We start from the raw sequence: 23,282 nt of genomic DNA, 5'->3' as shown, positions 1-23,282 counted from the left end.
CAAAAAAGAAGCTGGGAAGTGTTTATGAGAACAAAATACCAAGATGTGTGAGGTGCAGCACATCAATAATTACAGGGAAATTTGAGGCACAAAATATTCAAAAATGTATTTATAGTTCTATTACATTAATCTCTTTTATACATTAAACTTTACCATAAGAATATGTGCCTAAGAAAAAACTGTATACACAGGTCTCAGTACTGCACACTGTCAAACATTCACTGGGGGTGTCTTGGTATATAGCCCCTGCTGATGAGGGGAGATCTGCTTCATAGTGTTAGAGGTAGATAAGGAACCATCTCCTGATAAATAGCATTTCCTTCAGTCCTCCACCGTAACCCTCTTGTGCACCATCAAGTACCATGTTGGTTGCTAGTATACCAATGCTCTACATTGGTGCATGGTCATGAGGAGATTTTGCAGCTGTTCTCATTTACTGGTAACAACTTAAAACATCACTTAAAAGGGGGCTTGAGTGGTAGCTAGGTGAAGCTCCTTGCCTTGCAAGCATGAAGATCTGAGTTTGATTCTCTAGAACACGTGTTTAAAAGAATCGATCTGGCGCACTCTTATAATCCAGCACTGGAGAGACAGACAGGCCATCCAGCCTAGCCATGAAGAGACCTTGTCTCCAAAAGCAAAGTAGACAGTACCTGAGCAGGAGCAGCCACTCCATATTGTCTCTGGCCTCCACACACAATTGCACACACATGCATGTGCATCCCACACGCACATTTACCTGCACACATACATACACCAAAAGAAAATTATTTATTTAGAGAAATAAGTACTTTCTGGAGAGTACAAAATAGTGTTCTGAGCCTTGAATTAGGTTGCTTTATCTGTTCTTTGGCATTGCAGAGTCATACTAGGAAGTGTCTCTTCCTTTCCCATACAAGCTGGGTACAAGTAGTTCACTCAGAACATCTGTGTCACAGTCCATTAGATCACAGTACAGAGTAACCCTTGCTTGCCTCCCCAAGAAAGTGTCATTCTTGTAGGAGGCAGAGAAACACTGAAAACTTGGGAACCAAATCTTCCTTGTGTTATAGGTTATAGAATGAAATTAAACCAGATTCTTAGTAATTTCACCTTGTTTACAATGTAAATTTTATTTGGCAATAATTAATAATAGGGCAAAAATTTTAGGTTATGTCTGATAAATTTTCCAAATATGGCACCTACATATTTGGTGAAAAATCCTTATTTTGGAACATTGCGAGGCTTTTTTAGCTAATAGTATTTATGAATTTATATTTCATCTATTTTTAAGCATCATAGCATCATTTTGCTAAGCATGCCCTGACTGTAGTAGTCTAGGAATCAGCCTAAACTCTAAAATACCTGGGCCTTACAGTTCATAAAAATAATACTAAATAGATAAACACTATATTGAACTTAGTTTTATACCAGCTTGGACAGAAAAGGGAAAATTGGGAAAATATATATCATCTAATAGCAGCTTTTTACAGTGCCAACTTAATTGAATAGAGTAATTGTGATTAGAGTTTGTAGATTACTTGACTATTATAAGTGAAAAATATTAATGCTTGACCTTGAAAATGTATGAATAATGAATGTAATATTTAAAATACTTTGGGGTCATTGAAATGTAGCATCCTATCTGAGAAATGGTCATCCTCTAACCCGTAAAATAGGTTTCTGTATAATTAATTCAGTCAGGTGGCTGTATGGCCTTGGCTTAGCTCAAACTTTGTATTCCTCTTTCCTCAGTCTCCTGAAGCAAGTTGAGGTTACAGCTAGAAATGATCTTTTCCTCCTCCCCCTCCCCCTCCTCCTCCCCCTCCTCCTCCCCCTCTCCCTCCTCCTCCCTCTCCTCCCCCTCCCCCCTCCTTTTCTTCTCCTCCTCCTCCTTTTCTCCTCCTTTTTTCCTTCTTTTCTCCTCCTTTTCTCCTTCTCCTCCTTTTTTTGAGACAGGGTTTCTCTGTGTAGCAGCCCTGGCTACTTTGTATCAGTCCTAGAACTCACTTTGTAGACCAGGCTGGCCTGGAACTCACAGAGATCCACCTGCCTCTGCCTCCCGAGTGCTGGGATTAAAGGCATTCAGCATCACACCTAGTTCAAAATGATCTTTTTCTAAATACATTTTATATTATACATAACAGTTTCTTTTCTATATACTATTTTATTCACATAATTGCTTGGTGGTTGGGGTGTTACCCATTTTGCTTAAGGAAACACATTCATATGGGTTTAGTTGCTTTCTCAGGATCATGCTAATGCCTGACATGGTGCACATGCCTGTTATCCTACCTAGCACTTGGGAGTCAAAAGCAAGATATCTGCCACAAATTTGAGATCAGCCTAGTTTATATGGTGTTTTCTAGTTCTGGGTTACAGACATGTACCATCCCACCTGGCTCTCTTCATTTTATGCTGTTATAACAAGATTAGATGATGAGTAGATTTCCCTCTTTTAACTTTTATCCTGTGTCCCTCTCTGATTGTTTCCTTTCCCTGCCCTGATGTTAGGATTGGGGTAAAACATCTCATCCGCTCTTTCTCAAGCAGCCTTACTTTGGCAGAGTGAATGTGTATAAGCTCCTATATAAGAGTCCAGTGCTGCTACCAAACAAGCTGCACACCTACTCTTTGCAGGTGATTTTCACTGCATCCCTACTGTAGTTTCTTGTGTGTAGGCAGAATTACAGTAGCTAATGCTGTTTAGACTCTGATTATACAGAGATCAGTCAGTAAAGATTGAAATTTTAAAAGAAATCTACACTTTCAAATTCTAGAAATACTTGTTGATATTATGGAAATGTGTGATATGTAATGAATACTTTCAGATCCTCGGTGACTATGGTATTAAACACGTAGTATTACGAATTTAAGCAACATGCTTCCTACACATAGATACTCTTTGGAAAAAAGGAGCTTGGAATCATTCAGTCTAGTACAGTAACTTGGAAATATTTTTGCCATCAAGTGGCTGAGAATGTGAATTTCCAAATTTGGCTTTGTCTTAAATTTGTAAAATTTGTTGAATATACATATTTTGTGTTTTCCTCAGATAATGTATTTCTAATAAAAATGAACCAGGTACTATAATGAATCATATTTAATCAGCTGCTTAGATTATGGTCTAAGTCACGATACTTCCATAAATGAGAACTTACTAGATGATTGTCCCTTATAAATGGTAGTATCGATACTAATTGTGTCCCTATACCAATTGAGTGGCATTTCAATCTCAGCACTAGGAAGGCTGAAGCAGGAAAATTGGAAGTTCAAAGTCAATTGAGGCTATATAAGGGAAATCCTACTTGAAAAAGAAAAAAACTCAAAGAATTTGCTGCATGAAGAAAATTGAATATTACTCTTCATTATATCAGGTGATCTTGTTTTTATGAAAATAATCTCCTTTATACTGAATAGAAATTAGCTGAGTCCTCAGTATTATGAAAGTGTATGTTTTAGAATGCTTTATATTTTGTGTATGTATATGGGCATGTGTGTATATGCATACATACATATACATGGACATATATATGAGTTTAAAAAGGGGGAAAGGAGGGAGAACAAAAAGTCAAATTTACAGAAGTGTGCATATCTATATAGAAAATTTATTGTGGTTACAAATATAACTCCAAATATTAATAAAACTACTTTAAAGTTGTTTTTATTTTTGGGAAAGAGGAACATACTTTCTTGGCAAAGAAACAGCAGCATCTTTACAATGCTTTTATATTCTTTTGTGGCATTCAATTTAAATTTAATTTGTAATTTACTAGTTTTGAGATTTTCCTCAGGCAACAAATAAAAGTAGATGCTATTATTTAAGCCACTAAACTTGACTCTTCTCGCCTTTGCTTCGGCATCTTCACCCTGTTGTAATAAGCCAGAGAGGACCATGTAGGCTGTGTGAGACATCCACTCAGCCCTGTTTCTGTAGCACACAGGCAGCTATGGACAGCACAGGAGTGAGCAGAGCTGGGCTCCAATGAGACTGTGTGAGGTGGTATTGTGTTCCCCAAAATATTGTGCACCCTAATAAACTTATCTGGGGTCAGAGACAGAACAGCCACAATATTAAACATAGAGGATAGGCAGTGGTGGCACACGCCTTTAATCCTAGCATTCCAGAGGCAGAAATCCATCTGTTCAAGGATACAGCCAAGCATGGTGACTCTCGCCTTTAATCCCAGAAAGGGAGCCGTTAATCCCAGGGAGTGATGGCAGAAGGCAGAAAGATATATAAGGCGTGAGGACCAGAAACTAGCAGCATTTGGCTGGTTAAGCATTTGACTGGTTAAGCTTTCAGGCTTCTAGCAGCACAGTTCAGCTGAGAACCATTCGGATATGAGGACACAGAGGCTTCCAGTCTGAGGAAACAAGATCAGCTGAGAACTTGGCCAGGTGAGATTAGCTGTGGCTTGTTCTGTCTCTCTGATCTTCCAGTGTTCACCCCAATACCTGGCTCCAGGTTTGATTTTATTAATAAGAACTTTTAAGATTCCTACTACAACTGTGGTCATTGTAGCTTTCATGTCATGAAATGCTGTCTTGACGTTCTTTCCACTGTTCAAATGTAGAATTCGGCTCGGCATGGAGCTCAGTGGCACTTTGTTCACTTGCTTGACATACACAGAGCCTGACTTTGATCCCAGCACCACAGAAAATAAAAATATAAAGCCATTCTTCACTGAGAAATTATGAAAAAATGCAGGTCAGACTTAACTCAGTCCATTGTTTGTCAGGCTGTGCTTCAGTAGATGCTTTCTGAAGTGTTTGCTGTGAAGAAGCTGCTAATTATAAACAGAGGAAACAGCATAAGCACAAACTGGTGATGATGGGTGTGACTAGAAGTGGAAGGATTGCTGAGATTGTCTCTGGCTTCTGCACATTTTCTCTTGTTTTGTTCTAGTCCAGGTGGCCTTGGGCTTGCTGTGAGGTGTAGTAGAGTTTGCTGTGAGGTGCAGACTGACCTCAGAGGCCCCATCCTCTTCCCTCCTAGTGCTAACATTACAGACAGCTCTTGGTTTTTGAAGTGTTGTTTTAATTATTTTTCTCATTTTTGAGATTATTACATAGTTACACCATTTCCCCCTCCCTTTAAACCCACCCTTGTATATTCCTTCTAGCTTACTTTCAAAATCATGGCCTCATTGTTGTTACATGCATATATGTTTATATACAAATATATTCTTAAATATAACATAGTCTGTGTATAATGTTACTTGTATGTGATATATGTTTTCAGGGCTGACCATCTGGTACTGGGTAACCAATTGGTGTGTTCTTCCCTGGGGAGGACTTTCTCCCACTCTCAACATTATACTTAGTTGCCTGTAGTTCTTTGTGTAGGGATGAAGCCTCCTAGTCTTTCCTCCCCCAGTCTAATTTGGTGTGTGTGTTGTTATTGTTCTGTTCAGCTCATGGTTTTAATTGAAAATTATGTATGCTTTATACTAGGAATGAGTAATATATATCAAGAAAAGTTTGGTTTTTTTTCTGAGAATTAGGTGGATTGGTCAGAATGTTATGAATACTTGTTTATCACTATTGATGTCCCAAGTTTGTCTTTAATTTTAAACTATAATGAATGCTAATTGGCAACCTTTACCCCTAAGAAGAGGAATTATTATTTTTTATACTTAATCATTTTGCTGTATAATTTTAAGGCATTATAAATATATTTTATTTTAAATATATCTCAATACAATTTGAAACAATAAAATACCCTGTGGAGTAAAAGAATGATAATCACCTTTAAAGAAAAAAAGCTGGAATAATCCTAATTCAATGTCAGATTCTTTTTTTTTTTTTTTTGGTTTTTTTTCGAGACAGGGTTTCTCTGTGTAGCTTTGCGCCTTTTTCCTGGAACTCACTTGGTAGCCCAGGCTGGCCTCGAACTCACAGAGATCCACCTGCCTCTGCCTCCCGAGTGCTGGGATTAAAGGCGTGCGCCACCACTGCCCGGCCAATGTCAGATTCTTTAACCTACAAAAAGATGAGTTACAGGCTTGGGATGCTAGCTTGGTAGTAGGGCAGTTGTCAGCATGTACAAAACCCCGAGTTTATCTACAACACTGGAAAATCAGTAATAATAGCCATAATAAGAATTAGAATTGTTCTTTTTCTGGTACAGCTTTTTAGATTAAAGATAACTGGATAACACTTGAGAGTGATGTGACTTGTGTCCTTTCACTGCATTTTAATTCCTCAGGTGAGTATGCCTTGGCAGCAGAGCTATACAGAGAAGTACTGCGCTCCTCTGAGGAGCACAAAGGAAAACTCAAAACGGATTCACTTCAAGTAAGTGCAGCCTGAAAAGTGTCAAGTATGCATTCAAGTTATTTCAAATAATGACTTTTTAAAATGTTGAAATAAAGGGTATCAGTGAACTAAGTCATAATAACTAGAGATAAAATCTGGGATTCATTCTTTTTAATATGCCCCTGGATTGATTTGTGTATATGATAAAGTTTGAGAATCACCATTGTTCTCTATGCAGGCCTACACTGGAAGATAGTTTTAATTATTTGTAACTCAGAGAGTAGGCTAATTTTATAATTTTCCCCTTGCACATCAACATGTTTATTCAAATAGCTTTCATCAAAAAGAAAATGAGCTAAACTAAGAGAGTGAAGCTGAATAAAATAAACGTGACCCGTGTCTTATACTTTCAACTTTTAGAGGTCTTTTAGGAGGATTTGCATATTTGAATTATAACACTAACTGCTCTTTCCCAGCCAATCATAGATAAGATTCTAGCTAATTGAGAAGTAAAGACGAATTTATTAATCTTAGCAAGCTTGGGTTTGATACCTAGGTAAGTTGACTTTGTCATTCACAATAAAGACTTTAGGACTTAGGTATTAATGTGATACAGTGGACATTTGGAAAAGTGTATAAGAGGGGGCAGGGATGAGGCAAAGGTCAACCAAAGATGTACTTATATTCTACAAAGAATAACAAGGGAGGACGTGGACCATAAACACGTGTGTACCTCATGGGGAAAGATGTCTTTTTCTTCAAGAAAGGAAATAAAAATAGAAGAGGTGCAAGAAGACAGTTTGAGTTCCGAATTTATGAATTCAAAATTGAAAGATAAGCGATCAGCTTGGTTCTTGTTTTTCCTTAGTTTATGTCTGCTCCCTGAATCCTTACTCTGACCAGTCAGGGCACCAATGCTGTTGTGCTTGGACAAATGCTACACCTGTCTTCCCTTCTGACTCTCGCACAAAAGCTAATAGGTCATTTTCCACAGCCCACACAGAGAAGATCAAACACGGATCTCTAGTATCATTTGCACCTGTTTGCTATGAAATCTGCTAGTACTACTCACTGTGTGGCTTAAGGAGCCATGTTGAAAAGACCTAAGATATTTGAGGTAACGTATACTCCACAGAGACTTATGCTACAGCTGGTAACCTATGCCCAGATAAAATGAGACCTGAAAGTCTCATTTCACTGGCACCAAATCGTATTACCAGAACTCTATCCTAATCATCTTTTAGCCTAGCATCTTCCCAGGTAAAGTGGTAAATTAGCAGTTAAACCACTGTGGTCTTACTTTAGTTCTGCTCATTACCTCTAACCTCTAGCCAGTTGCTGACTCAGTATCAAAGTGGGAAGTAAATTATACATAATACCGAAATCCTTCCTCTAATTTCTTCAACACCAGTGTTTTCCCCTTTTCATTCTTTAAGCTCAGTGTGTTCAGATACCAACTGTTTTCATTATCTTTGTTTTTGTCATAATTCTGTGTGACTCATTCAGACTGATTTTCTAGAAAAATAATCAATACAGTCAACCTTTTTGCATTACTGTGTGGCTTTGAATTTCCTTTAATTCCCTGAGTATACTATTGCATGTACAATAGAAATAATATGGCCAGGCAGCAGTAGTGCACACCTTTGATCCCAGCACTTAGGAGGCAGAGCCGGGCGAATCTCTGAGTTCAAGGCCAGCCTGGTCTACAGAGCAAGATCCATGACAGGCACCAAAACTACACAGAGAAACTCTGTCTCAAAAAAACAAAAACAAAAAGAAATAGTATACCATATACTCTGTACTCTACTGAGTACATAGCCATGCTGCAGGAAAATGTATATTGTTAATTGAAGAAGATTCATTATGATTTAAGACCTTTGCCATTCATTTTCCTCTTGGGGGGGAAAAGTTACTCATTTTCAGAGGAAAAGTGTTCAGCAATAGAAACTCATGCTCCATGTGCCACACAGTAGATGATGTGGTGTCCACTGCATTGCATCATCGCTTCACCTTTTGTGTGTTTATAGAGACTTCATGCCACACATAACTTAATGGAGCTGTTGGCAGCCAAACACCCAGGGATCCCTCCCACCTTAAGAGATGGCAGACTTGAAGAAGAGGTAATTGTTATTCTTTTCATTCTATTTATAAAAGTTTACATTTTCAAACTTTATACTTCATTTAGTTGTTATTTCTGGTGTATAACATCTAAGTAAATGTAGCCAGTCATGTTTTCCTGTTATTTTGATGTTCTAAACTTTGCACTGGTGACGTGGAGTGGCAGAGAATATTGGACTCCATATTATTTTGATTGTCTGGTGATGTATTTACCAATATGTTACAAGACTTATATATACTGTGTTAATGATTAACAAATGAAAAGAAGATTCTGATTTCATGATAGGACTATAAAGAGTGTAGTTCAGTCAACAGAAGAGTTACAGACATTCTCTTTCTATATTTTAAGAGAGCACAGGAACTCAAAATTTCGGCAGCATTTCTCTCTAGAACAGTGGTTCTCAAGTTTCCCAGTACTGAGACCTTTTAATACAGTTCCTCATGTTGTGACTCCCACCATAAAATTATTTTCATTGATACCTCATAACTAAATTTGTAACTGTTATGAATTATAATGTAAACATTTGTTTTCTGATGGACTTAGGCAACACCTATGAAAGTGTCCTTTGGCTCCCCTCCATGGGTCATGACCCACAGGTTGAGAACCACAGCTCTAAAAGGTTCCTTTTATTGAAAGGAATGATACTGTAAGTTATTTTACTAGAAATTCCGAATAATTTGCTATACTAATTTTCCCAAGGACTTTTGCCTTTTTTAAGATCGAAGAGGAAGAACATGACTAAAATCAAAAGAGTAGAGATAGTTGAAATATATTGAACTTCAAAGGAGAGTTTTTATAGGTATTAGCAAGATAGAAAATTGGAATTTTATAAGTACATTTATCCCTTTTATATTTGTTAAAAAAGAGTTTTTTTATTGACAGAATTGCATAAATTTATAGAATACAAAATGGTGTTTTGATATATGCAGATATTGTGGAGTGTCTCATTCAACATAAATAATCTATCACCATTACTTCATATACTTAACTTTCATAGTGAAAATATTTAAAATCTCTCAATAGTATAGTGTGGCTATAGTCATTGCTGTATAGTCCTTTGACCAGTATTCCCTTCAATCTTCAGCCACTAGCAACCACCACTCTCTCCATTTGTAAGTTTTGCTTTTTAAATCCCACATCAAAGTGAAGTCGTGCAGCATTTATCTTTTAGTGCATTGGTTGTTTTATTTAGTGTAATGTCTGTGTTTATCTTTGTTGTTACAAATAACAGGAAATTTTCTAAAGAATGTAGCATTGTGTGTGTCTGTGTGTTTATTACTTTTCTTTTCATCTGTATATGTGTGTGGTGTGCATGTATGTGTGCATGCTCTCATTTGTGGGTACATGTGTGTGCATGAAGACCTAAGATTGAAATCAGGAGTCATTCTTGACTGCTCTTCTGTCTGGTTCTTTGAGGCAGAGTCAGTCAAACACAGAGATCACTAGTAGAACAAGTAGTGCCAGCCATCTTGCCCAGGAGATCCCTCCTGTCCCCCTTCCAAGACTGGAAATAAAGGCAAGCTGCCATGCCCACCTGGCATGTGTGTGGGTTCTGGGGATCTGAGCTCTGATCTTACTGCTTGTGAGGCATGCACTGTAACCACTGAGCCATCTCTCTGGCTTCATATATCATATTTGTTTATGAATTCTTTGATCACTATTCTTTAAAAAGGTGGAAAAGTAGTAAGAATAATTTTATTCCTGGTAGTATTATTAGTCCACTAGGACTTTCATAACAGAATACTACACACTGGAGGCTTAAAGAATAAATATTTCTTACAGTTCTAGAGTTTGAAGTCCAGAATCAAGGTGTATGTCCTCAAAGCTATGGGTTTAATTTCTCCTTCAGCTCCTCTCTTTGATTTAGGTACTGCTGTCTTCTTATGTGGCCTTCGTTTCATGCTTGTACATCCCTGGTGTTTCTGTTCTCATAAGGACTCTACTAAGGCATTACCCATATGCCCTTTAACCTTAGTTACCTTCTTACAGGCCCCATCTCCAAGTGCGGTCACACTAAGGGTCAGGACTTCTACATACAAATTGTACAGGAACAGGTTCAGTTTCTAACACCTTTGTTACTGTGTATCTCAAGAGTTATTTTTAAACTACAGCAGTTCTTAAAGGCAACAACTAATCAGAGAAGTAATTCTGTAAGGTATCTCTTGCCTCACTGGTGAAATATTAATGTCTTTTTTGATCCTATAAGGGACAAATCTTTAGGATTTTAAAATGTTTATGGCTTGGACATACCAATTTTGTTCTTTTCATTGTGTATCTTAGAAGTTTCTAGAACGACTATATATTTTACACTATGGAATTTTATGTTTAAGTCAAGGAACTTTACATGTATGGAGTGACCACATTGGTACTAAAACATGATACTAAATTATGTTCCAACCCTCAAGTAAAAGTTTATATTGACTTTCTGTTTCAACACAGGCCAAGCAGCTTCGAGAGCACTATATGAGCAAGTGTAACACAGAAGTGGCTGAAGCCCAGCAAGCCTTGCAGCCTGTGCAGCAGTCCATACGGGAGCTCCAAAGGAAGGTACTGATGTGTGGGCTTTCTTGTGCTTGTCCCCAGGTAACAGTTGGGATTGATTCTGCTTGCGGGAAATCTTGAACTTTTTTTTCCCTTTTGAAATCTTAGCACCTGTGAGTGCTTCTATCATAACACAGATGTCTTCGTTACTTTTCTACAGTTTATCAAAACACCATGACCAAGGCAACTTATGGGGGGGAAAAACTGTTTAATTGGGCTTATGGTTTCAGAGGTTAAGGAGTCCATGATGGCAGAGCAAAGGCCAAACAGCTCATGTCTTGATCCACAAGCGTAAGGTAGAGAGAGAGAGAGAGTATACTGGAAATGGAGTAAGTCCTTTGAAACTCAGAGTCTTCCCCTTGTGATGTACCTCCTCCAACAAAGCCATACCTCCTAGTCCTTAACAAACACTTCTACCAACTGGGAACAAGAGTTCAAACATAATAGCCTGTGGGGGCATTCTCATTAAAAACCACTACAATAAGTTTATTTACAATTAGTAGTGTCTGTTCTGGAGTGGGCAGGTAGGTAGTTGAGTCAACTATGTTGAAGTTCAGTTTTATTCCTTTTAAACTGTAGTAGATTCCTTTTGATGTTGGGTAAATAACAGTTTGTCCTTTGGAGAAAGTCTATAATCCACTTTTGATATTCGCTATGTCCCTCCCCACATTTAGAAGCACAGGTTTTATCCTTAAAGACTAGATGCCATTTGTCCTTTCTAAATTTCTTTTTTATGACACCAGAGCAAAATCTAAGATGAGGCAGCACAATACATTGTCTTTTACTTAGAATTTTTATTAGTTGTTCCATGTATTACACTTCCTAATTCATTAATTGTTTAGTATCTAGTCATAATTTTGTTTTTATTCAGTGGAATCCAGTTCGATATTCATTGATTAGATCTACTTTCTTGAGTGTTGGCCTTTACACTTAGACAGAACTGAGTTTTCTTTTTGCTAAAACACATTTTAATGCAGCTTTCATACACAAGTTTTATATAAAGTCTCATTCATCCAGAGTATTCCAAAGAGCGACTCTCCTGTTATGAATACAAAAGAGATATTTGCCCAATATATACAGAGGTTGTGTGTCTTTCTGTGTGATGTAGATAATGTAAATACAGTATACACACATTTATATGTTATCCTTTGAGAACAGAACTTATCAATATTTTTCAGTTTTTCACATCACCTTTCTTGGTGAATGCTAAATATATTTACTAATTGATTAATTTTGGCCTTTTCCCCAGATTCATTCTAATTCTCCTTGGTGGCTGAATGTAATCCACAGAGCAATGGAGTTTTCTGTTGATGAGGAACTTGTTCAGCGGGTGCGAAATGAAATAAGCAGTAACTACAAGCAACAAACTGACAAGCTTTCTATGTCAGAGAAGTAAGAAAATAACACAACACAGAATCACTGTGTAATTACCAGTGTCTAGATCATTTGGTATCAGGAGGTGCAGGTCATTGTCCCAACATATACTTAGGAACATGTAGGTTTTCAAATTTTGTTGAGTATTTCTTTTTGGTTTTTCGAGACAGGGTTTCTCTATGTAGCTTTGGAGCCTGTCCTATAGCTCACTCTCTAGACCAGGCTGGCCTCGAACTCACAGAGATCCGCCTGCTTCTGCCTCCTGAGTGCTGGGATTAAAGGTGTGAGCCACCACTGCCCGGCTTTGTTGAGTATTTCAAACAAAAAAATCTAAAACAGAGACTTTTTTTCCTTAGAGTAACCATTTGAAGTATTCTGTTAGAACCTTTAGGGTCTGTTCTTGGTTGCTGTTGTTGTTTCATACTTATTCTTTTTGATGGTTTGAGACAGAGCCTCTCAAAGTAGCCCTGCCCCGAACTCATTATATTATTCTCTCCAACTTGAAGACCCACCTGCCTCTGCCTGCCTGTGCTGGGATTAAAAGCTTATACCACTACACCTGGCTTAATTACATTTTTATAAATATGCATCATTTTTCTTCTCAATTTTGTTTTCTTCTCAGTTTTGTTTTAATCTGTAGTCTACGTTCTCCTAATAGGGAAAGACTATCAGAAGATAAAGTCTATAGTGATTCAGCCTTTAAAAGTTTGAATGTGTTAGTCCTGATCCTTGAAAGATACTGTATGCTCTTTTTTAGTTCCCAAGAATAGAATTGTTAAACTCTTTGGCATCTTTTTGTAATAGGCAATGCATTGTATTAAACCTTGAGTACTGGTAGGTACCATTGGGTACTCGGAAAGGAAGTCTCAGTGAGTGTATTAATTTGACAGTTTAACAGTATGATTGACAAACATTTTCTTGTTACCTTCTTTGTCTGGTGTGTTGTGCTGGTGATGGGAATAAGGTTCCGTGACTGCAGAGGTCTTCAGTTCTTACTTACAACACAAATGGAAGAGCTCACTAAGGTCCAGAAGTTAGTGAGAGAGGCTGTGAAGAAGCTGGAGAGACCTCCATCCCGTGATGTGATTGAGTCTGCAACAGTCTGCCACCTGCGACCAGCTAGACTCCCTCTGAACTGGTGGGTGGCAGGGAAGTCATGCAGGGTACAGTGTTTTCTAGGAGGACACATTTGATCTGATCTGAGGCAAGAAATAGTTGTTCATAAGTTGAACCATTTTCTCTTAATTCAGACAGATGTAGAAATGTATTTTTAAAATAAAGCAAATCAAGGATTATATGCTTGACAACCATGTTATTTTTATTTTTTTTCTTAAGTTCTCATTTGTTAGAAAAATAAAAGACAATATGCTAAGCTTTTTTTTTAGAAATTATCTTATTACTTCTTATTGCTGTTAATATTTGTGAATATTTCTGTTTCAGCTGCGTCTTTTGTAAAGCTGATGAATTGTTCACAGAGTATGAATCAAAGCTATTTTCTAACACGTAAGTTCACTGATTATTACCCATGAGGGAAAAAAAAGCATTTCAAAGGATTGAATGATTATGTGACTCTATTTTCTGTTATGACCTCGGTTATATTTTTTCCTGTATTAAATCAATTTAATGACTGTTTGGCATCTAACGTGCCCCATTTTTTCATTAGAAGTTACCCCTAAATGTTCATGAGGGACAGTCTGTAATTATGGTAATGAAGAGCAGTTGAGATTAGTTGTAAGATCCCAGGCTCAATAGTCTGATGGATTTGAACTCAAATCCCTGTCCACTGACAAGGGCAAATCGCCTCTCTGACCCCTTGAAGTGAAGGTGGTGACGTTACCCTACATTTTCTTAAGTACTAAATAAGAAAATACGTATAAACTATTTAGCAAAATGCTTAATGCATAGTAAGTAACCAGTAAGAAAACAGCAGCACTTGTTATTGTCTTCATCAGAGACCTTATCCATGTGTTGAGATTGCTGTACTTAGGGTGTGTAGACATGGCTGTGTTCGGATTGTGGCCTGTGCTCTGTGCCACTTTGTCTTTTCTTCTGTTTTTTAATGACTGGTAATGGTTGTGGCTCAGCATTCTCAGAATGTGATTTAGAATGAGCTAAGAGATTTATTTATTTTTGTTGGGTGTTTTTGTGTGTGTGTTTTGTTTTTGTTGTTATTATCCTGAATTGTGCTCATGAAACACTAGGCAAAACACATACACCTGTAATCTTAACCTTTGAAAGTTAAAGGGAGGGCATTCAGGAGTTCAGGGTCAGCTTCTGCTATGTAGTGAATGTGAGCCTCGTCTGAACTACAAGAGACCCTGTCTCGAAAATATAAAACGAAACAAAAAAGCACAAGACAATTTTCAGAATTGCTGTTGTTTTTTCAGAGACCTACAAGTATTACCTTATTGATGTGAAAATTGCCACAGAGCTACTGAACTTGCTTCTCTTTTGTCCTGATGGCATCCCTCTGCTAGTTACTGGCAGCAGTTCGAATTGTTTGGTTCTGGTATCTTTTCAGAGTCAAAGGCCAGACTGCAATCTTTGAAGAAATGATAGAAGATGAAGAAGGACTTGTGGATGATCGAGTACCTACTACTACCCGGGGCCTGTGGGCAATAAGTGAGACAGAGCGGTCTATGAAAGCAATATTGTCATTTGCAAGATCACATAGGTTCGATGTTGAATATGTAGATGAAGGGAGTGTTTCAATGGATCTCTTCGAGGCATGGAAGAAGGAGTATAAGGTACAGTTATTATAATAAAGGATAATGATACTTGGCCAATTCTTTTTATTAAATTAGATAAATTTTATTAAAAACAAAAATTATTAAACTGACACTTGGAGTTAATCATAAACCTTTGTGTAATTATGTGTTTTATTCTATTATTAGCTGGATCTTAACAGCTGGTTTTTTTTGGGTTTTTTTTTTTTTTTTATATGCACTGATGTGAAGGTGTCAGATCTTATGGAACTGGAGTTACAGACAGTTGTGAGCTGCCATGTGGGTGCTGGGAATTGAACTCAGGTCTTCTGGAGGAGCAGCTAGTGCTCTTAACCGCTGAGACATCTCTCCAGCCCCCTTAACAGCTGTTTTATGAAGTAAACATATGGCTTTATTTCATTTTTGCATGGGGAATAACAACCAAACATCAGTACTAACTTTGAATATTATGGAAGATAGTAAGTACTTTTCAAGATGGAAATATGGAAACCATTGCAATGGATACAGCGTAAGTTAGTCTTTAGTTTTTTACTTCACTAATTCCATTGCTCTATAACTATCTGAGATGTGCTTCTGGGATTTTTTGATAATAATTTTTCATACTAAATTATCTTTGATCTTCGGATGTGAGATGGGTAAGGGGAGAGAAAGTATTTTTAAATTATAATGTTATGTTTCCATGTTACTACTTTTGTAATATTTTAAGGCAAAATAAAAAATTTTGTGTCAAATAAGAGAAGATATATTGTCTAAAATGTCAGTTCATACATTTGATAAATTGAGGAATGATACTTTTATAAAGTTGAAATCATTAGCTCATAGTATTTGCTATTATAAATATAAAGCACATGAACACAAGCCATTACATATACCATGGAGGAAAACATTGTTCTTACAGTGCCCTGTCATTCTTGTATTGTTTTCTATAGCATAGTCTTGTCGCCATGTGCGCTGTGTCTAGATGAGTGCTTAGCACACCTCTCTCCATCATTGTACAATTTTCCTTTATAAATGAAAAACGAATGAGATACTGCTAGATCCATCAACTAGTATCTACTTCAAAATGTTAGTGAAGAAGGCTTATCAAAGTATTTATAGTGATTGATAACATTTTTATAAATTTTGGAGAAGTTGTATAAGTACAGTATTTTTCTAATGAAAGGTGGGATTAATACTAATTACTAGTAATTAATAAATAATAATGAACAGTGATAAATAATAGTAGTTAATAGAAATTGCCTCTTTGGCTTTGAAAGAGGAAATATAAGGAGATAATGATACTATTAAGACTTTCTAAGGAATTTGTCTGATTAACTCTTGAGTTCAATGGTGTAATGGTGTGTGCTCAATCATTTACTTCAGTAATCTCATTACCACATGTACAAATTATTTTGAATATGTGAATATAATATAAAAATATTTTAAGACAAAAACAGTGGTGATCACATAAATCTAGTATCAGTTTATGTAGACCTTTATCTCACCACAAAATCTTTAGGTATTCTGTTCCTGAAAAACTGCAGCAGCAGCATCCTACAGGGTTATTTTCTCCTATGTCCTCATCCTGAATTAGCCTAAGGAATTAAATTTCCTTGAACATTTAATACAAAAATGTAGGCCTCATCGAAGCCTTTTGCTCAAGGTACATCTCGGTGATTTTGAACAATTTGAATTCTGTGTCCTGCCACTGTCTTTATCTTTCCCTTCAGTTACTCCATGAATACTGGATGACGCTGAGAAATCGTGTGTCAGCTGTTGACGAACTTGCAATGGCTACAGAGCGACTAAGAGTGCGCCATCCCAAGGAACCAAAGCCAAACCCACCTGTCCATCACATCATTGAACCACATGAGGTAGTTGAGAGTAGATCACAAAAAAGGCCACAGCAAAATCAAAGATGCACAGGAGACATAAAGTCAAAGCAGTGATGTCTTCTAGAAATAGTTACTGCTATAAGTATGAGCCATATGAAACAGTTTTTATAGGTCAGAAATGAGCAGTTTCGTTCATATGTGATACATGTTTTGTGTCCACTGTTGGGGTACGTTTTGTTTGCACATTCATCTGTTTTTTAACACTTTCTATGCCTCAAATCTAATATATTCTTGGCCACTTTTAAAAGTTTTTTTTTTTTTTTTTTCTTTTGATTTTTGATTTGTGTAGCCCTGGCTGTCCTGGAACTCACTCTGAGACCAGGCTGGCCTTAAACGCAGAGATTCTCCAGCCTCTGCCTCCCAAGTGTTGGGATTAAAGGTGTACAACACCTCTGCCTGGCTTAGAGATGGAGAGAAGTATTTTATACAGCCTCAGTTTTACCAGAATTGGAAAACATGTTTTTCAAAAGACACCAGAAGTTTTTATTCTGTAGGTTCTTCCTCTTTCTAATAGAAGGTGTTTACAATGTGAACTCTGATAATCCCCATTTGTATCAGGATTCAGTCAGAACTCTACCACTTTCCTGTTCCATAACATAAATTTTATTTTTATCCTCTAGGAGAGTTTAATACTTTACATGGATCTCTTTTTGTAAAGCATTTAGACTGTAATTTTGAAAAAGTTTAAGATAATTTATTATGTTTTATACTGTTAAGTATGAATTCTCAGTGATGTTTTTCTTCTAATGTGTGTTTCAGGCTAAATTTACAGCACTACAAATGAAATAAACAATGAGGAAAATCCCTCTCATTTAATTCTCTTTTCTTTCTGGTGTACTCCAGAAGGGGAAGAAGAAAAGTCAGGGATAGTCTTCCTGGATGTCATAAACCACTTTCAACAAACAGTGTATCATGTCATTATTATCATTCCATATATGAATTATTGAGAAGTGGCACAGAAATAGAACTCAGATTGATTTTTATCCAATTTTCCTTTACATCATGATGCTTCCATTTAAAAGAACTTGATGGAATTATTTCATCTGTAAAACGAAGTCCTTTCAAAGTGTTTTCAGTAGTAATTTTGTAAAATTGAATTTTAATGTATAAATGGATTTTTATAAGAGAAGACGTGACTTTGCATTCAGAATTATACATGTTTAACATAGTTGAGAGAGAGAATAAGCTTTTTGTTTGTTTGCTTCTAGGTTGAACAGAACCGTATAAAACTGGTCAATGATAAAGCTGTTGCTACATCACAACTTCAGAAAAAACTTGGACAGCTTCTTTACTTGACAAATTTGGAGAAGGTATTGCTTTTCTTAGTGCCCCTTCCCCATATTATATTTCAAGAACCACTTTAGTGATAGTTTCCACTTAAAGTCCTGTGGGGCTGGAGAGATGGCTCAGAGGTGAAGAGCACTGGCTCTTCTTCCACAGGTCCTGAGTTCAATTCCCAGCACCCACATGGTGGCTCACAACCATCTATAATGAGATCTGATGCCTTCTTCTGGCCTGCAGACATACATGCAGGCAGATCACTGTATACATAATGAATAAATAAATATTTTTTAAAAAATGAAAAAAAATTTTAAAAAATTATCAGTCCTGTTATTAATAGTACAGACATTTTGCTTGTGTTATTCGGAGTCAAAAGTAGTTCTGTCTACAATGACTCTACAGACCCTCTGCCCCATCTTCTGCCTAGCTAGTCATGAACTGTTGTGTCTCCAGGAGCATCCTGTCCCTATCAGTCCAACCCATCCCAGAAAGTACCCAGGTGACCTGTAGAATTGTGAGAAATATATGGTGAATTACTTTAAGCCACCATGTTGTAGGTGATCTGTTTTATGTGATCTAAAACAGATCAATATTAAGATTAAATAATTTACTCAACTCTTTTAAATGCCTGTATAAACTAATTTTTGGGTCTTTATAGTTACTGAGCTTAAATACATTTCAGAGTTTTATTTTATTTTTCTATTACCACTTAGCTGTTAAAGGTTTTTGTTTTGTTTTGCTTTTAATGTTTGAATATTTGGTTAGTGAAACCAGAAAGAAAATTTTTAGTGATCTTTTATTCAATTTACCATTATATTGTCTTAGCTTTAAAGCTTGTCCACCTGGCTGACTTTCTGAAACTTGAAAATTTTATAAGAATTTTAAGGAGGTGTTTAAAATCTTTTACAGTTTGATAGGATTTTTAGGCACAGAGGTCTCAAGTCAAGTATTTACTGCTCTCCAGTTATTTGCTTAGTGAGATTCAAACAGAGATGCTTAGAAGCAGCAATATTAATACAGAGCTGTGCTAAATCACAGCCTCTTCTCACACCTGTCTTTGTATTGTATATGCATTATAGCACACACACTTCTACATGTGCATTATAGCACACACACTTCTACATATGCATTATAGTGCACACTTCTACATGTGCATTATAGTGCACACTTCTACATGTGCATTATAGTGCACACTTCTACATGTGCATTATGAGTGTACACTTCTACATATGCATTATAGCACACACACTTCTACATATGCATTATAGCACACACACTTCTACATGTGCATTATAGTGCACACTTCTACATGTGCATTATGAGTGTACACTTCTGTGACATTTAAGGAGCCTTTTATTTAAGATGAGAAATAGATGGTCTTATGTAACCAGAGCTTCATCACGATACCTTGAATACCTAATTCTGTTTCCCAAGTGCTAGGATTAAAGTTGTGTGTCACCATAGCAGTTAATAATTCATATTTCTTTATGATAAAATGTAGTCTGAGGATAAAATTACAAAGATTTAGCTATTTGTATTTTGATTTTAATTTTGCTTTCAATTGTAATCACAAATATAGTACTATAATACTTTAAGGTATGGTAGAATAAAATGGTTTCCTTTCTTTAATTGTGTCCTGAATGAATTATAGAAATAATAGTATTAAGCAATACATAAAATATTAGCTCATCTCACTAATTAGATAATTCAGATTGAAATTACCAACACATACTTGTACAAATGAATTTCAAAGCATGCATCAAGTTCTGAATATAATGACATGGCTAACATGTTTTGGGATTCTTCCTTTTTCCCCTAGTCTCAAGACAAAACATCAGGCGGTGTTAACCCAGAGCCTTGTCCCATCTGTGCTCGACAGCTGGGAAAACAGGTAAAATTATGTCAAGTGTCACGTGGTCATAGAGCACCTCACAGGGTATAAGGCTTCTGCACTAGTCGGCCGTTCTCTGTTTCCTCATGCATGTGCGCGCACACACACACACACACACACACACACACACACACGCACACATGCTTTCTCATAACTGAAAGAGGAGTATTGAGTTCTCATCTCAGAGATAGGGCCAGGGCTCAGTTGACAAGCTTAAGGCTACAAATGCTTAAACCATCTTTTTCCTGTCTTTTCCATTAAAGATTCATAGTTGGGAATGTATTTCCAGATAAGACATTGTTTCTAAGTAACTTAATTTTGCCACATTCACGTATTTGGTAATTGAACAAAGTATAAATAATATAACACAAGTTTAGTGGGAAAGGTAGTACAGAGGCATAGTGGTATAGCTTTTAACAGTAGTAAAGTCTCAGGTCGATCCCAGCTCTAAAGGATGGATAGCTTCTCCTAGCAGAATTTACATGTGTTTCTGTTGTTGTTGTTCTTGTTTTGGTTTTTTTGTTTATTTGTTTGGGTCTTTGGAGATGCTTTGGAGGAATTAAGCACAGTCACTTGTGCATGTTCGTGTAAAAATGCCTGCAGACATGACAGCACCATTTTAGTTCCCCAAGAATTCATATTTCTGTCCTACTACTGACTTATTCCTGCTTTGTAAATCAGCATAAACAGTATCAGAATTTGAGTTACTTTGGAACATTTGAAAGATAAGCCTACTCTTAAACAATAGATTTTTCTCTGTGGAAATAAGTGTTGTTAAATGTATCATTTTTATGTTCTGATCAACAATAAATTGAGAATAAAGAACCTTTTAATCCAACATTTACAGAGAAAATTTCTCAAAAGACACTTTGTAAATGAAAACAATATGTTCTTAAGTAAGGGGTAAGGCCTTGGAGGTTGTTTTGTGATAGTGAATGTGCCTACCTTGCAGTTGGCTCTGGGTTCAAGTTTTCACATCAAAAGAAGCAGAAAGGTGGAGTTGGAGCGGGTCAAAATAGTGTCTTTAAATTTTAGCTTTAGTGAAATTCAGTTGTCTCTGAAATTTTATTTTGTCTTCTGACAGTTTTTTAAGTTTTTTTCATATACATTATTTTATCCAATTCTAATATTACCATGGTTTCCTGAACTTAAAATTGAATTACGAAAATAGTGATGAATCTCTAGCCCCGTGCTGGAGGGACTCTGTGTCCCACATCCCTGCTGATACTGTTAGAGATGTTGCCATTTGTTCTCAGAGCCAATTTAGTGACTGTCCTGTTATTCCTACTCTGCTCAGGTGACTCAGTGATTTCTTCCTGTTACGAAAGAAGGTGGACCTATCTTGCTCTGTACCTTATCAGTTGAATTTCTGTGAGTCACAAAAGTCCTATCTGTCTTATAAATATCCTAAATTTCCAGTGTCACTTGAGGTCCACGGGGTACTGAATAGTGCTGCAGTGGGAAGCAAGCCTGTATAAGGCAGGTCTGAGGATTCTGGGTCAAGCCCTTGAGAGCATACATGAAACTAGGGAGAAAGAAATGTGTTACCCAACTGAAACAAGTTGAACTTCTTTTTCAGGAACTACTTCAAAATCATGCTCTTTATCCCAGTTTGTTCTTTCCCTGGTATGGATTGCTTTCCTAGGAGATTCCTGGACCCCTTTCAAAGTACTGTCTGGCCCTTTCAGTACAAATACAGACATGTCCAAATCCTGGACAGACCACCACAGCTGAGAGTCTAAGACCCCGTTGCCATAGAGCAGTGAGTGTCCCCCAAAAGTTCCAGTTCCTGTGTCATTCAAAACAAGTCTGAAGCATTAACCATCTCATTTTCTATATAATTGTGTTAGCAATTCAATCTAAATAAATTGAGTGGCAGTGAGTGTATTATCTCCAAATCGATGTTGCTCTCAGTTCTTCATTATCTGCTGTTAGAGTGCTAATGGGGTAATCTGAAATGAGAAGGCTAGCTTCTTATAATGGTTGACTAGTTAAGGTAAGTGAAGCTGAGAATTATGAAAATATATTTTCTTAGAGTAAAATTCATCTGAAAGCATATTTTACATGAAATACTGGGGAATTGTAGTTGTAAGCCATCTCCCCTGTTTATGTGTCTGTGGAGAGGAAGGACTCATCGACCACCTTCTCACCAAGACTTGTCATGTGTGTTTTCTTCTCAGTGGGCAGTGCTGACCTGTGGACACTGCTTCTGTAATGAATGCACGTCTATTATAATTGAACAGTACAGTGTGGGGTCTCATCGAAGCTCCATCAAGTGTGCTATCTGCCGCCAGACCACATCACACAAAGATGTCTCCTATGTCTTTACCTCAGAGAAAGCAAACCAAGAAGATGACATCCCTGTAAAGGTAAAGTAGGTCAAACACACACACAGTCAAAGCAGTGCCACAGCAGTTAGTATCTGATGAAGGGAAGCATTAAATAACCTTGACACAGTGAGTCTTAGAAACCACTGTTCACTGTACACACTGCCGGGAGGCTGCAGCTTTATCACCAGCTTTCCCCTTGTGGGAGAGCTCAGCACTCACTCACCAACATGACTAACTGCAGTCATGCCCACTAAGAGCTAAAGAATGCACTTCCCTGTCATTTATGTGATTTCTCTTCATTATAAAGTTTTTTTGTTTTGTTTTGTTTTTAAAAAAAAAAAAAAAGCTTTCTTCTTATTTAGTCCCAACTGAAAAAAAGTGGATGGGCTCCTGGCATTAGTTGATTGTCACAGGATGACACAGTATGCTATAAAACACTGTGGACTAATACTTCAGAATACAGCTGAATTTGAGTTTATATTCCTTACTTTCCCGGGTTTCATTCAGACTCTTAAAAAACTACTAATTCAGTGTACAAACAAGATCCACTGGACTTTCTACCCAAAGTGTGTTCATTTATTAAAAAACACTTATTAGGTGTTTCTGTTGCTTATTTTTCTTACATGTGCTTTTTGAATTTTTTTTCTAATAACTTGGTCAAAAGGCAAACCAGTCTGTAAATGTGATAGGCATCGGTGGCCGGCTGAGCAGAGTGGACAATAGTGGAGCTGATGACAATAGGAAGCTGCCGACTCCTCATTCATTCCTTCTTCTGAGCGCTTGATGCTTATTTTTTAGGAATGTGTTTTCTGAGTAGAATTGGAGGCAAGTTAAAGTTACTGACAGAATTAAGTGTTCTATAGAGTGTTCTTCCTCCCAAGAAACTTGCAGTTCAATTAAAGAATT

The 23,282-nt window shown here is 36.9% G+C and overlaps 1 protein-coding gene across 3 annotated transcripts in view; it reads left to right on the top strand.

The window, feature by feature from the left end:
• Shprh (SNF2 histone linker PHD RING helicase) overlaps positions 1 to 23,282 on the top strand; it is a 72,023-nt gene that overhangs the window by 28,016 nt on the left and 20,725 nt on the right. For 2 of the 3 annotated variants that reach the window (XM_076552764.1, XM_076552763.1), the window contains exons 15-25: positions 6,191 to 6,279; positions 8,268 to 8,360; positions 10,799 to 10,906; positions 12,150 to 12,292; positions 13,239 to 13,412; positions 13,715 to 13,777; positions 14,796 to 15,021; positions 16,710 to 16,853; positions 18,083 to 18,184; positions 19,975 to 20,046; positions 22,227 to 22,415. In XM_076552764.1, coding sequence (XP_076408879.1) covers positions 6,191 to 6,279; positions 8,268 to 8,360; positions 10,799 to 10,906; positions 12,150 to 12,292; positions 13,239 to 13,412; positions 13,715 to 13,777; positions 14,796 to 15,021; positions 16,710 to 16,853; positions 18,083 to 18,184; positions 19,975 to 20,046; positions 22,227 to 22,415 — 1,403 coding nt within the window. Of the gene's footprint in view, positions 1 to 6,190; positions 6,280 to 8,267; positions 8,361 to 10,798; positions 10,907 to 12,149; positions 12,293 to 13,238; positions 13,413 to 13,714; positions 13,778 to 14,795; positions 15,022 to 16,709; positions 16,854 to 18,082; positions 18,185 to 19,974; positions 20,047 to 21,343; positions 21,418 to 22,226; positions 22,416 to 23,282 lie in introns of those variants that run through there. The other variant, XR_013045091.1, reaches the window with a different exon arrangement.

Source organism: Peromyscus maniculatus, chromosome 16 (assembly GCF_049852395.1).
Source record: "Peromyscus maniculatus bairdii isolate BWxNUB_F1_BW_parent chromosome 16, HU_Pman_BW_mat_3.1, whole genome shotgun sequence".
Classification (NCBI taxonomy): Eukaryota; Metazoa; Chordata; class Mammalia; order Rodentia; family Cricetidae; genus Peromyscus; species Peromyscus maniculatus.
The sequence above is the reverse complement of the archived record's forward strand: the minus strand, read 5'-3'. Positions and strand labels throughout refer to the sequence as shown.